This window comes from Numenius arquata, chromosome 4 (assembly GCF_964106895.1).
Source record: "Numenius arquata chromosome 4, bNumArq3.hap1.1, whole genome shotgun sequence".
Classification (NCBI taxonomy): domain Eukaryota; kingdom Metazoa; phylum Chordata; class Aves; order Charadriiformes; family Scolopacidae; genus Numenius; species Numenius arquata.
Window position 1 is genome coordinate 13932751 of NC_133579.1, and position 14005 is coordinate 13946755.

The following is a 14005-nucleotide window of genomic DNA, read 5'->3' on the forward strand; positions in this document are numbered from 1 at the left end:
GAAGCTGTGGTGTGCTAAAACTGGGCAAGTGTGTGGCTAGAAAGCCTCCAGCTCAGAGAAAACATCATGGTTAATGGTGCCTTTGGCTTCTGGCAGGAGCGCATTGCTCAGCAGGTGAAGTGAAACGCAGCTGCTGTGCAGCAGGCACCACGCTGCCAACAGACAGAAGGAAAGATCGGGGATGGGAATGTGTCCATCTGCCTCTCCCCCGCTTCCCGAGTGTTTCTGTCCAGGGAGGTGTCCCATGCACTGGAGACAGACGAAGCAGAGGAGTTATGCTCTGCTATTCTCTGTCTGAAGAGCAACAGCGCAGAAGGAAAAGCATTCCAGTTTTCCTGGAGTACAGAAATTCTGGAGGTTTATGGCTTGTTTCCAAAGCTTGTTTTCCAAAGAAAAGGGATATCACATAGGTCATCTGTAAAAGGTAACTAGCAGTGTAGTTTTAGACCAAGTAGACACCTGTTGTTTTATTTTATAGGAAATGAGTTATCGGCACAGAGAGCTACTAGAACTGGACTCAGCTAACGTGAGCACGAGCTGCCTTGCAAGTTTACAGCAGCCCATGGGCATCCTTCTTCTGGAGCGCGCCCTGATGGCTCTGTCCCCTGCAGAACAGCCCCCGTCCAAGCGGATGCGTGGAAGGACAGAGCTTCCCCCAGATGTGATCAGATGGATTGAACTTGCTAAGTAATTTCTTGAGACAAGTTACTCCCCTTTAGGTTTGCCTTGTGAAGCACTCTGCCTTCATGGCTTATGGGATTTCTTTTTTAGTCTTTCCCTCTTTTAGAACTAGATATGCTTTTAATTTCTTATCAGTTAATTACTATTTTGCAGTTAGAGCAGTTAGACTTAACAGCTGTGCACCCTGATGATGATGCTATCAGATCACTGAAAAACACCTTGTTCATTGCTTTTCAACTGCAGGAGTTTCCACAGTTCACGTATTACCTTACAAGATGAAGTTTATCTAGTTAAATATATATTTATGATATATTACTGCTTATTGAATTACTATTTTTTAAATAGCTTATGTTTGTGTTGATAAACTGTTCAAATAATTAAAAGATTTCCCTTTTCGATTTTACTAGGCTGTACCGATCTCTTGGGGACTATGATGTCCTTCGTGGCATTTTCAGTGGTAAGATTGGGACTAAGGAAATTACACAGAAAGCATTGTTGGCAGAAGCAAGGAGCGATTATGCTGAAGCAGCTAAATATTATGATGAGGTAAAATGACAACAAGATTTTTTTTGTTTCATAAATCTCTTATGGCTTAAAACTAACAAACCAAAATTAAACATTTTGAGAAACAGGATATTGTTTAAAATGTCCTTTGCCTCATTTGATTGATGGTTCAGTCTGTAAAGACTTGGGAACAGATGAGCAGTCACAACAGAGCAGTAAGCATGATACTTCTTACAGCTTGCTACAAAGCTTCACATGTGCGATCACCTATACAGACAAGTAAAAAAACACCATGGGCACAGTACCACCCCAAACTGCATGTGTTCTTGGCAAAGAAAATTAGTGTTACAGAAGGTAAAAATGAAGAAGAATCTCTTTTTAACTTCTTTTAAAGTCTTAGCTGTTTAAAAATGCAGGTTTACTGAAGATGGCTAGCTGAAATGAATTTATATGTAAATACTGACAAGCTTCAGTTTTCTGCATTTAATGTTGCTTTCACATTTTGGTAAATGGATAGATATTTTTATGAGACAATGAATTATTCTTAAGTTCCTGGTGACTTGGGATTGAAACTAGTGTCAGATTCCAATTGAAAACCTTCCTCCCCGCTAAATTCGTTCCCTAGGCACTCTCTAAAGAAGACTGGCAGGATGGGGAGCCAACAGAAGCGGAGAAGGACTTCTGGGAACTTGCATCTCTGGAATGCTATGACCACCTCACTGAGTGGAAGCCACTGGAGTATTGTGCTACCATTAATATTGATAGTGGAAAACCCCCAGACCTAAGTAAAACGTGGAATGATCCATTTTTTCAGGTTTTTAGAAATCAATTTGTTGATACTGCACAATTTTTATCTCTGCAGGGATGTCCTACAGTAATGTGATTGTGGGTGGAAAGAAAATGCATTATTTGGGTTACTTTTTTTTATGGCAATTAGCAGAGAGTCTGATATATAATTGAAGCAATTACTTCTGCTGGTTTTGTCAGGCTGTTTAATTTTTACTTTTGAGTCTATGACTGATGATAACAGCACCACCTTTATCCTCCTCTTGCAGTGCTTTTGTTGATTTTTATCGCTTTTTGTTACGTTTTAACAGTTACCAAACCACTGGTTTTGAAACTGGTGGAATTTCTTGACAATGTTTTGAGCCTATGAGAAAAGGCTGCTGTGATTTGTTAGCAAATTGGAATTTGTCTAAAGGGAAAACATTTAAGAAAATAGTTCAAAATATTTTTTACGTATTTGATCTGCCCCTGATAACAAAAAGTTGATCGTCTAATATTCCATTCCTAGAAATAAAGACTATATTTTCACCTTGTAGGAGACATATTTGCCCTATATAATACGCAGTAAGTTGAAGTTACTGCTCAGTGGGGAAAATGACCAGACTTTGCTGACTTTTATCGATGAGGCAATGAAGACAGAACAGAAGAAAGCCATTATAGAAATGCATTACAGCCAAGAGCTAAGTCTCCTTTACATCCTGCAAGATGATTTTGACAGAGCCAAGTATTACATTAGCAATGGCATGCAGATCTTCATGCAGGTAACAATCTCTGCTATCTCTGGTACGATTTTTTTCTGTATAAACTCATGGAACGATTAAACTGTTTTTCCTGCTATGAATGCTAGATTAATACTCTTGAGAGAAACACTTGACCAAATACACTGAAATCTAGGTGCTTTCCAATCATATGACAAAGCTTCCTTTGAATTCACTGCTTGCAATGATGAGAGTTGAGCCAGCTAGTGGAGTGCATCCTCCCATTTTCGTTTTAGTTTGCTGATTTCATCTATTGGAAATTTTTCAGAGTTACTGTTTCAGAGTAATTCTTCGTGCAGATTAATAGCAGTTTTGTTTCATTCATCTTTTCAGAAGCCTCCTGTCCCCAGAACAAACTTTAAAAGAGAATATTACTCTGAGAGGTTACAAGTTCCATCTGTTACCAAGTTTTAATTAGCCCGTAGGACTATCCTAAAACCTAGGATAGGAATTGCAGCTAAAATATGTCTCTGTGCTTGTCCAAAGCAGAGTTGCTCTCAGATTTCAGGTTACTAAACTACTTGTAAAAGGTTCAGTTTTAGAGCCTAGTATATGGCAGCATCAGATAAATAGTATGTAGAGCAGTGAATAGAATCATGTAAATTTTCTATATGAAATATTCCATTCTCTTCTTTTCTTTTCAGAGCTATTCCAGTATTGATACTTTGTTATATCAAAGTCGAATGACCAAACTGCAGTCTGTACAAGCTTTGACAGAAATACAGGATTTCATCAATTTTATGACCAAGAGAAGTAAAGATATATTTTTTTTCTTAAGTGACTTTGCTTTCATTGTGTTGAATAATCATGGCTTCCTGAACTTTGCATTTCTGTTTCCGCACTTAAAAGACTGAAATCGTGTTTGAAGGAGCATATGTCTGGAAATACTTATGACTGTCTTCTTGACATAAGAACTGTTGCAGTTGTGTAAGATAGGCTTGAAAGTAATTCTGTGTTCTATTGCAAAGCTTTATTAGCCTAGCTATTGTGATAGGAGTTAAGTATCACTTTTAAAAGTGCAAGTAATAATTTTAAACAAAGATTTTTGTTGGATTCACTTTTGGTGGCAAATAGTGGTAGGCAGAGATAAAAGATGGATGTGGTATGTAATTTATAGCTACTGAGGTAGGCATGAAATACAAGTTTATGCACATACACCAAACTATGTATTAAATTTAGTTCCACTATATTCCAGCATATTCCTGTATGGAAACGTACCTCCCCAGTGGTGATTCCCAGTGACAGTTGACACTCATGTCCTTATTGAATCTCCTGTGCTTCGGCAATAAACAGAAGCAATATGATCACAAAGTAGTGTATTTAATGCAAGCCCATAAATGCAGTGGGTTGTTTCATTGCAGTTTTATGGTTTAAATGTTAAGACTATGTTTGGTTTAGGTTTTTTTCATGCTGTTTGGATTTAGATGCATTTAAAGTACTCTTAATTGATTTCTAGGTAACTTAGCTTCACAGGCTTCCCTTAAGAGACTTCTCAGAATTTGGACAAGCAGATATCCAGATGCTAAAATGGATCCTATGAACATCTGGGATGATATCATTACAAATCGGTAAAATTACATTCCTGAGTTAGCTTTAGTTCTGTCTGCCTGTTGAGTTCTGAGAGATGCTTTTTCTAATACTGCTTGTTTTTACATGGGGAGGTTGTTGATCCAGTAAATTACTTATTTTTGTGGTTTTTTTTTTTTTTTACCCGTTGTATTAGCTTTATCAGTTTACCTGGTTTTTGTATGACTAACTTATAGTGAGAAGCAAAAGGAGGTTGAGAAGTGGACAAGGAATAAATCACATTTTTATATGGAAACATAAATGTTAGTTTAGGCATTTTCTAGCATCAGTGACTACATGCGCTCTACAAGCTGGCCCACTTCAGCAGCCCTTAAACTCATCCACTCGTAATGGAGTAAATCAGCTGCATTTAGCTCAACGAAACACCACCCAAAAGGCCAGTCTGTTACGACTAAATATACTTACCTGCTTTGTAGGCAGTTCCAAAGTTAGGGAGCATAGAAAATAAGCCCAGTCCTGTCACTATCAGTGCTTCACATGTTTATAGGAAAGTTAATGGCCAGTGCTGTAATTAGAGACTTCTGCTGTGTGACTGTTGCTAGAAAGAACAAAGGCTCTCCGGAGACTGCTTTGGATTAGCTCTGAAGAAGCTGGAATGTTTTTTTGAATTTGGAAGTTATCTGTCTCCATTCCAATCCATTCTTCCAGTGCATATCTAGATTTGTTCTCCTTTTCTGGGGGACAGCTACTTCAGCAGCTCTGCTGAAACCCACTGAGCTCTGTAATTTATTTTAGTATCTCTGGGTGTCAGGAAAGTATGGCTACAGAAGAGCTTATTGCAATTAAATATCGGGCAGAATACTTTTTGTGGCTTACTTCTTTACAAAGTCTCAAAAAATTTATGACTTGAAAGATTTTCAGTGTCTTGAACACTTTTATGTGCTTTTAGAAAACCTTTATCTCATCTTAAATTAGTGACAAAGGATGTGCCTTTATTCAACACCTACCCCTATTCCAGCCTACAATGCTTTCCCCTGCATTGAATAACAGTCTACATAATGGGAGATGCTATTAAACTAGATAAGACTAGTTGTAGAACGAAAAGGATTTAGCATTGAATCATGGCGATTCCCTTTCAAAAGTTGATTATGGTCACTGGTCTTTTCTACGACACAAATTTCAATGTTTACATATGTTGGCATCATATATATTTGAACTGCAGGTTGACATAAAATACAGCCATATGCACTATTTAAACGAGACTCCTGTTTGTTTGCACTTCTGTCAAGTTGGACTACAAATTATGGCTTGGTGAACTTCGAGGTTGTAGTTATGATTTTAAAAAGAACAAACTAAGAAAAAATCCTGCTTTATTATGGACATTTTTTAATACTTAATCTCATTGATTCAAGATTCTAGAATGCTCTCAGGGTCAACATGTCCCCACTTGTGACTTTCCAGACTCGGAGGACTATGTTTAGCCCTTGCTATGCGTGATTGCTATAGATCGCTATTTTTAATTAGCTTTGTTTACTGTTGGACAGATCAACACTTTGGAATGTCCATTCCCTTGCATGTGTACCAGAGTGATTTGTATTTCTCTTGTCATTTTGCAGGTGTTTCTTTCTTGACAAACTGCAGGAGAAACTTCTTTGTGATCAGTCCAATGATAGTATGGAGGTGGATGAAGAATATGGTGCTGGTGACCAAATGGAAGTGGATCAACAGGATGAAGACATTTACTCAATGATTAAAAGCTGCAAATTTAACATGAAAATGAAGATGATAGAAAGTGCCAGAAAACAGGTGACTGTACTGACTGAGAGCTTCCAGTTTTGTGAGAAAATATATATAAACTACAGCTGGAAAAGCCTCATAGGTGGTCTTGGGCACCTTTTTGCCAGGGCAGACCTTGTCTGTCTTTGACCTTGCCGTCCAGGACATTTTGAAAGCTCAAGAAAGTCAGTTATACAGAGAAAGAAAACAAAAGGATAAATGTTAATTAGAAACTTGACGATAATTTGTCATTACTGGACATGTGCCTGAAGGCCCCTTTGATCCACAGATGGTTTCTGACACTCTAAAGGGCAGATAAATAAAGTATCTGAAATGCTTTGGCCTTTAGTGGAAGGGATGCTTGCAACCAAACATTCTGCTTGCTCATTTACAAATAATCTCTTCTGTACATGAAAGCAAATCAAATTCAGATTGAATCAGCAATGATGAAACATTTTATGATTTTTTTTTTTAAATTTTTTTTACGGTTTTCATTAATGCCATTAGGTTAACACTTCTGTAAAGAACTAAATCTAAGTGACTTAGAATTCTTGGTTTGGATGTGATTAAAAATGACTGAAACATAGCCATCCTTGGTAACGGGCCTTTAGTGTTTAAAGCTTGAGACAAGACAAATATTTAAGTCGAAGTCTCCCTCGTCTTCTGAGATGCTGCAGAAATCTGCAATCAGTGACAAAGTTTCTCTTAAGTATTGTAATGACCAAATATAACGTTAGTGCTGTGTAGACTATACACTCTTAAAGAGGTACATAAAAAATAAGATTTCCTTTAATGTTACATAAAACTCTTCATCAGAACACAAACATAAGTCACTTGCTTAATGGTGTTATAAACCAAGTTACATTGCCCATATGTGTTTGTACTGCAGAACAGTTAATGCCTGTTTAGTCACGCAGATAAAATTATTTTGATTACCTCAGTTTGTCAAACCTCTGTTCTTCTCTTTTTCTTTTCAAATTTCCCCATTAGCACAAATCTGTTTTTGAATATGAGACCCAACAAGCAATGGACCTCTCTTCATTTTATTAAAGCTTTACTTGTGTTACCTAATAATTTGGTTGGAGAAAGGTTTTATTTCCTCTTTGGATATGTTATCTGAAAATTCTGTCTTAATCTGAATATAGAACAGTTTCTCAGTTGCCAAGAAGCTTCTGAAGGACCTGCGCAAAGATGCCAAAACAAGGGAAGACTGGCTGGTGAGGTGGAGTTACGCCTATTGCCGCTTTACACATAGCTGCAGCCGGAACCAGAGTTGTCCTGAACGTGTGCTCACAGTGTTAAAAACCATCTCCCTGCTTGGTAATAGCCTTCTCTCTGCTTCACTTTGTTTATTATACAAAGCTGCTTTGTTGTCAAATTACCAGCTTTGTTTTTGCATTCCAACAGAAGACACCAAATCTGACTATCTTAGCAAGAACATAACGGCCTTCCGAAATCAGAACCTTCTTCTGGGTACTACGTACAACATCATGGCCAATGCTCTTAGTCAGGATCCAAGATGCCTTGAGCAAATCGAGGAAGAAAAAGCTGGAAAAATATCAGCACTATCAGGAGAAAGCCTTGAGAGTCCTGAAAAGGTAAATGAGAGGGGAAAAGCATTTAGGGATTTCAGTGTTGTAATCACTATTTCAGCAGGTAGTGATGGTATATGGATAGATACAGAGAATGCGAAATCCATCTGCTATTAGCAGTGATTTGTCCAAGAATACCAGCTAGGGGAAGAAAAAAAAATCATCAAACAAAAACTGATGTGGTTGCTATTTTGTCTGGTTTTTTGCACTCCTGGAGCTCTGCACCACTGTAGCCTTTTTTAATTGGGAGAGTGTTCTTGTGTTTCTATGTTCCTGCATTTTGTTGGGAGGGGAAAGACAGTCATAGCACCTGCATCCACGGTGGCAAGACAAAGCTTGGGAATGTGATCCTCAAAGAATGCCTTTATTTCAGCTGGCCATTTCTGAGTTTCTTCACACTGTCAGACTATGCTATTTCATCAAGAGATCTTTTTAATACTGATGATGACACTGATGCGCTTATTTTATCTAAATAATTTTAGTGATAGAGAGGGGAGGCGTTTTTAAGACAGATCACATGCAGGTCATCTTTGCATTTTTTGGGGAGGTGCACATTTGAAGAATACAGTGATGGATGGTGCCGCATCTGAAATCATTTATGTTGTCAGTTGTCCCAGATGCTGCGACAATGACTTCTTGTCTGTCAAATTGATTAAGAATTTGAAGTTCTTATTTCTGACTTATTGCTATTAATTTGTAAAGCCACTATAAAGACTCTTAGATATGAACCATATCAGTATAAAACAACAACAAAGTGGTCCTTAAGTTGTGGTTTTATGGTTGTTAAAGAAAAGCAGATGAAGAAGAGATTCCTGAAAAAAAATAAATTAAATTTTAAGGTCTGTAGAAACTTGAGCAAAAGCTTAAGCTTCATTTATTAGCTAATTATTAAGAGCATTCTTCTTAAGGAAATCTAAAAGATGAGCATAAAAGAGTATAAAAGCTCTATGTCAGATGAGTCAGATTGCTATACCAGACATTTCTATAAAATTAAGGACCTTAGCTTTATTTTAGTTTAGTATTAAGCAGTACTATGATCCTGGTAGTTTCCCCCTACCTACCTGAAATTCAAACTATTTAATTTCATTTACAACATTTTTTAGTTGTTCCAACTTGTTCTGCAGCAATTTTGTATTTTGTTTAATAACTACAATAGGTACAGTGTCTCAGGTTGGTAAGCTTGTTGGCAATAAGTTCTAAGTATAGCTGTAATGCGGATGTTGCAGATATCTTAACAGGAAAAATAACGTTTTTTTAATTGTGTTGGCTGTTAACTGTTTGCAAAAACTCTAGTAACATTAACTTTTTTTTGCAGTTATAAAAAAATCCATGTAACATCTCCAGAGACTAATTTAAGTTAAAAGTGTGTTTTATATTTTTCCATTGAAAATTGTGGAAATTAAAATTGTGGAAATTAGCAGTATTTTCCACAACTGTAGAAATAACATCCCAATTTTTTTCCTTTGTATCAGCTGCTCAAAACATCTAATACACTTAAAGTTTTATCTACTCGAGACTTGCAACCAAGCTCCAGTTTCAAAAAGAATTGTTGAATGCTACTTGCTAACGGGTCTTTTTTTCTCTTCTGGTTGAATTCCAGGTATTGGCAGGTCTGAACAAGAAGGCTTTTCAATGTTTCAGCAGTGCCGCAAGGAAGTCCGAAGAGGAGGTGCAGTCCCACTCCATGGAACACGTGGATGTGATGGGAGTTATCGATGCCTATATGACTTTGGTCGGTTTCTGTGACCAGCATCTGCGAAGGGAAGAAGAAGGCTTGCTTGGTTAGTCAGGAGTCCTCCTAAGCATGTGAGGTGGATTCATCTGTGATACGTGAGCTTTTGTGATACCCAGGAGGTCTCCCTGAGCAGCACAGCTTGAATGAAAATGAAACAGCTTGTCCTCCAGTCCAATAGTATTTATATTCCTTTTTTCCCCCCACTATTACTGCTAGCTCTGGTAGTAGTGAATCACTCGTAGTCTCCCTCTTGCTTGTGAGATATCTATCACATCCAGCAGATGCTTCCCTTGTTCCTTCCCAGACCACAGCAGCGCTGTGTTTAAAGCAGGCGAGATACCAGCAGTGATGCAGCTTCCTGATAAAGCTAATCCTTACAGTCCCCAAGTACATGTGTTGCTGATGTGTGCGGTTGGAACAGATGGGAAGGAGAACAAAGTAAAAATACAAAATATACCGGGGGAAAAAAAATACTGAATTGTAAAGATGAACGTTACAGATGATCAAAGACATGGAACAAGTGATGGTGTTTCTGATAATTCTTATTTTAATGTCTCTTGGCAGAAATTAACACTGCAGATCTACAGTTATTCCCAGCTATTGTGGTGGAGAAAATGATAAAAGCTTTAAAACTGAACTCCAGAGAAGCCAGGCTGAGATTTCCTAGACTGCTGCAAATAATTGAAAGATATCCAGCAGAGACATTGGGTCTAGTGACACGAGAGGTTAGTTGCTTCCATTTTCCTGGCAGCAAATGCTGCTATAAATCGAATTTAAAAGGTGGGGGTGGAGGTTGGATGGACATAGAGGTTAGACTGGTAAGTTTTGCTTCAGGTAAATCAGATAAATTTTATCCCGTCATTGTTCCTTGTCTTTTCTCTAACTTGCTGTGTCTAATTCGTATGGACAGAAACTTTGTTCCCAAAAGTTTAAATTCTTATCGTTATTGTGGTTCCAAATGTTAGTTTGAGAGCTGCTGGAAGAAAATATGTTGCCGTTTTTCTTCCTTCTGAACAATTTAAGTGGGCTGATAAAGGTGCATAGGATTAGGGTGAGGAATGTATCTTATTTCTGTAAGCTGAGTTTCCTATATGCAGGAAGCCAACAGCTTTTCCAGGCTCATTTTCCACTTCTCCCACCTCTCGCTGTCCTGCTTCACTTCAGAGGTCACTACAGCTTCTTCCTCCTTTCCATGACCTGTCCCTCCATTGCTGTTCCACAGCAGGATACTCTGAGCCAGGCTGCCTTCCCTGCTGTCCTGGGACAGATGAGCTGGGAGGTCCTCTGTGACTCACGTCTGTTCCTGCCTTGGCCTGCCCACGTTCTCAAGCCCATTGTGCTGGTGCTCACAGAGTGCCAGGCCCTGTCAGAGGAAGAACTTGAGAGAGACTGAAACACAGCTTAGTTATCCCAAGAAACTGAGAACATAGCAAAAACGGCCGAGGTGCACAAGATGTGGCCACAGTGAAGCTCTGATGGTTCAAACAGAACCTGACACCTGGTCCAGTTAACAAACCTCGCCCAGAAAAGAATTTCACCAGGCATTTCTTTGTCCTCTCTCCTTCTGTGAGATAAACACTGACAATCTGATCTTAAACTCTGTTAGAAAGGTAGGAAGATGTGAGACAGGCGGAAAGGAGTCAGAGTCTGGTCCCTTGCTGTCACAGGAACACATACTGTAGCACTCCTTTCAAAAGTAACACAGTTTTTGGAGTGAGGTGAGCATGAAGTATATTGGTGGGGGATGCTCCACTGAAATTAGTGTCTGTCAGTATGCCCAAACCTCTTTAAAGTTGAAGGAAGAACAAAACTGTGGTAGGAGTTCCAGTGTTCTTCTTCCTGGCTTTTTTTACTCAAATAAAGACTTCAGCCCAATGGTGTTTGAACTATCACTTCAAATCTTTGCATTGTTTGTGTGTGGTGATCAAAAATTATTATATTGCACCCAGACAGAAAAGCACAAGTTTGAGTATAAATCTTCCTCTTAATCAACAAACTGCAAATCTTTGTAAAGGAAAACCTATTAAGCAGCAGTGTAATTAGTGGTGGTGGTGGTAGTAGTAGTAGTGGTAATAATATAGTAGTAGTAGTAATGTAGTAGTAGTAGTAATAGTACTAGTAGTAATAATAATAAAATCTGTTTTATTAGGGGATGTTTTTTGCAACCTAGTTGGCGTTCTCTGTTTCCTTTTCCTGTGTTTCTGTCTGTCATGCTGGGCCACAGAGCACTTTTGTTAGTGTTTGATGATTTTGAGGAGGACCAAAGTTGAAATCAATATCTGTGTTTCCACAGCTTTCTTCGGTTCCCTGTTGGCAGTTCATTGGTTGGATCAGCCAGATGATGGCACTACTTGACAAGGATGAAGCAGTGGCCGTGCAACATACTGTTGAAGAGATTGCAAATACTTATCCCCAGGCAATCATCTACCCTTTCATGATCAGCAGTGAAAGTTACTGTTTCAAAGATACTGCAACTGGTTGTAAGAACAAGGAGTTTGTAGAAAGGTGAATTTGTAATCAGAGTAACTCTTTTGTATGATTATTATTCAGGAGTGGAGACTTTTTTACTTTTTTTTTTGTTTTTTTTTTTTTCCCGATGAAACTGTTTTCTGCATGAGAAACTTTAGGGGTAGTCCCGTGCACACTGCGTTCTCATTTAAAGGCACAGGGAAAACCAATGCTTGAGCTTGTCTTAGTATTAGACGTACTCAAGTTGGTGGCCTGAATACTTTCTGAAGCGTTGGGTACATATAGTCCCCAAGCTGTGGGAAGTTAGAATTTTTTCGAAATAGAACAAGAAGACCACAGAGAGGCAAGCCCTTTCTACTGGTAATTCTGCAGTAGTCAGAGTTTCTTTTTCCTTTTCCTACTCTGCTGAGGCTGAAGGGAAATATGGTGCCTGATTAGGTTCTTACCGTAGTAGACTTCACAGCAGTGAGAGTCAGTACCCATCGAAGATGAAGATGAAGATGAAGCTAGCTTGGACATTTAGAGTCGTTACAATACCAAGCAAAAGCAGAGATATTTAAATAGAGTAGATGCTCCTACCAGACTTCAGAGAGGGCCAGTGAAATGGATGCACGTTATCTTTTGGGGAATGACAGTTCTTTGTTGTCTTCTCTACTTACTCAGAGTGCGCCACGCACCTTGCTCTACAAGCTGTCCCTTGCCCGTTTTGCCGTGCAATCAAACCTGAGTTAATCCCCAGGCAAAACTCAGCTTTTGTCACACAGTGCTGTACAGCCACTAATACAATTTTAGGTGTCCTTTTGCCTTTTTTCAAATCTCTGATATGTTTGCTGAATTTCTTCACTTAAAATAAAAAGATAAAGTCTTGTGCTTCACAAACTGTCACCCTTGAATAACTGTTGTGACAGGATAGTCTGTTTAATGCCTGTTTCTGTTGCAAGTATGCTTTTCACTCCTGCACCAAGCTCCGATTTTCATAGTGGGACACTTAATTAAAAAATTGGGAGCTGTGTGGCAAGGACAGTCATGCAGCCTATGAGAGAATTCTGAGGGGGGAGTCCTACCTACCCCCAGATTATTTTGCCAGATTTTTTAATATAGCAGAGAATCTGAATCATTGCTTATCTGCAGGCTCAGTGGTGATGGTAGTTCCTGTTGCGTTGTGATGCACTTTTTTCCTTTTAAAGGATCAAGACTAAGTTGGACAGAGGAGGAGTAGTTCAAGATTTTGTTCACTCCCTGGAACAGCTCTCTAATCCCATAATGCTTTTCAAGGTAAAGTGTGTGGGTTTTTTTATTCCCCCCTTCTCTTTCGCTTCATTCCTCACCCTCTGTTTAGGAAAGAGAGTGCTGGGTGGGGCTCGGCTGACACCACAGCCGCAGGATGCGGTTCAACCCAGAGTCAACTGGTGGTGATGTTGGGGTGCTGTGTCAGCAGCTTTCGCTGGTGATGGTCTCCCTCCCTTGTGCCAGCTGGCTGTTGTGCACTAGCCCTTTTCAGCTTTCTCCTTCAGGGCCTCTGTCCAGCCCTATGGTCAGTCAGTCTTCCTTAATTGGTCTGAAACTGTTAGAGGATTTTTATTTGTGGCCATCTCCATAATTTCTGACTACTTGTGTTCTTATGCCCTTTCCCTGCTCTCTGCTGGGCGCCCCTGGCTACATTCTGATCCCGCTGTCCAAAGGATTCCCGTCGTGTCTTTGGTACCACTCCTGGCCCCGTAGAGGCTTTCTTAGTTTGCACAAGACACTTATTTGTAGTAACCATAATTATCTTTATATAAAGTAGAAACATTTTATCAACAGAATGGAAGGGAAATATTTCCACAGCCTTTCATTTGCTCTTTTGGTTATCAAAAAAACCATTAGTTGACCATTAGTAAATAACGGTAACCCAAATGCAATCTGAGCAGAGGGTCAGTAAACTTCTCAGTACTGATCTGTTTCCTTCTGTTTGCAGGATTGGGTTGAGGATGTCAAAAATGAGTTGGTAAAAGCTCAGAGGAATAAAAATAAGCTTAAGGAAATGTATGGAGGAATGTACAAGAATCTGGGAAACTTAGAGGCTCCTGGCCTTGGATTGGCGAGGAAAAGGTTTATTCAGGTATGTATGATTACTGAGTACTGCTGGCAACGTGTGCTTTTCTAGAAGGCACGAGAAAGTCAAAAAAGGGGACCAG

At 39.1% G+C, this 14005-nt stretch overlaps 1 protein-coding gene across 1 annotated transcript in view; it reads left to right on the forward strand.

Moving 5' to 3' along the window:
• Positions 1-14005, forward strand: part of PRKDC (protein kinase, DNA-activated, catalytic subunit) — an 86009-nt gene that overhangs the window by 59944 nt on the left and 12060 nt on the right. The window contains exons 63-76 of the mRNA XM_074146943.1: positions 479-687; positions 1089-1227; positions 1811-1999; positions 2508-2732; positions 3374-3482; positions 4186-4297; positions 5873-6062; positions 7178-7352; positions 7440-7630; positions 9225-9405; positions 9924-10084; positions 11653-11864; positions 13016-13103; positions 13786-13929. Of these exons, the coding sequence (XP_074003044.1) occupies positions 479-687; positions 1089-1227; positions 1811-1999; positions 2508-2732; positions 3374-3482; positions 4186-4297; positions 5873-6062; positions 7178-7352; positions 7440-7630; positions 9225-9405; positions 9924-10084; positions 11653-11864; positions 13016-13103; positions 13786-13929 (2325 nt within the window). The remainder of the gene's footprint in view (positions 1-478; positions 688-1088; positions 1228-1810; positions 2000-2507; positions 2733-3373; positions 3483-4185; positions 4298-5872; positions 6063-7177; positions 7353-7439; positions 7631-9224; positions 9406-9923; positions 10085-11652; positions 11865-13015; positions 13104-13785; positions 13930-14005) is intronic.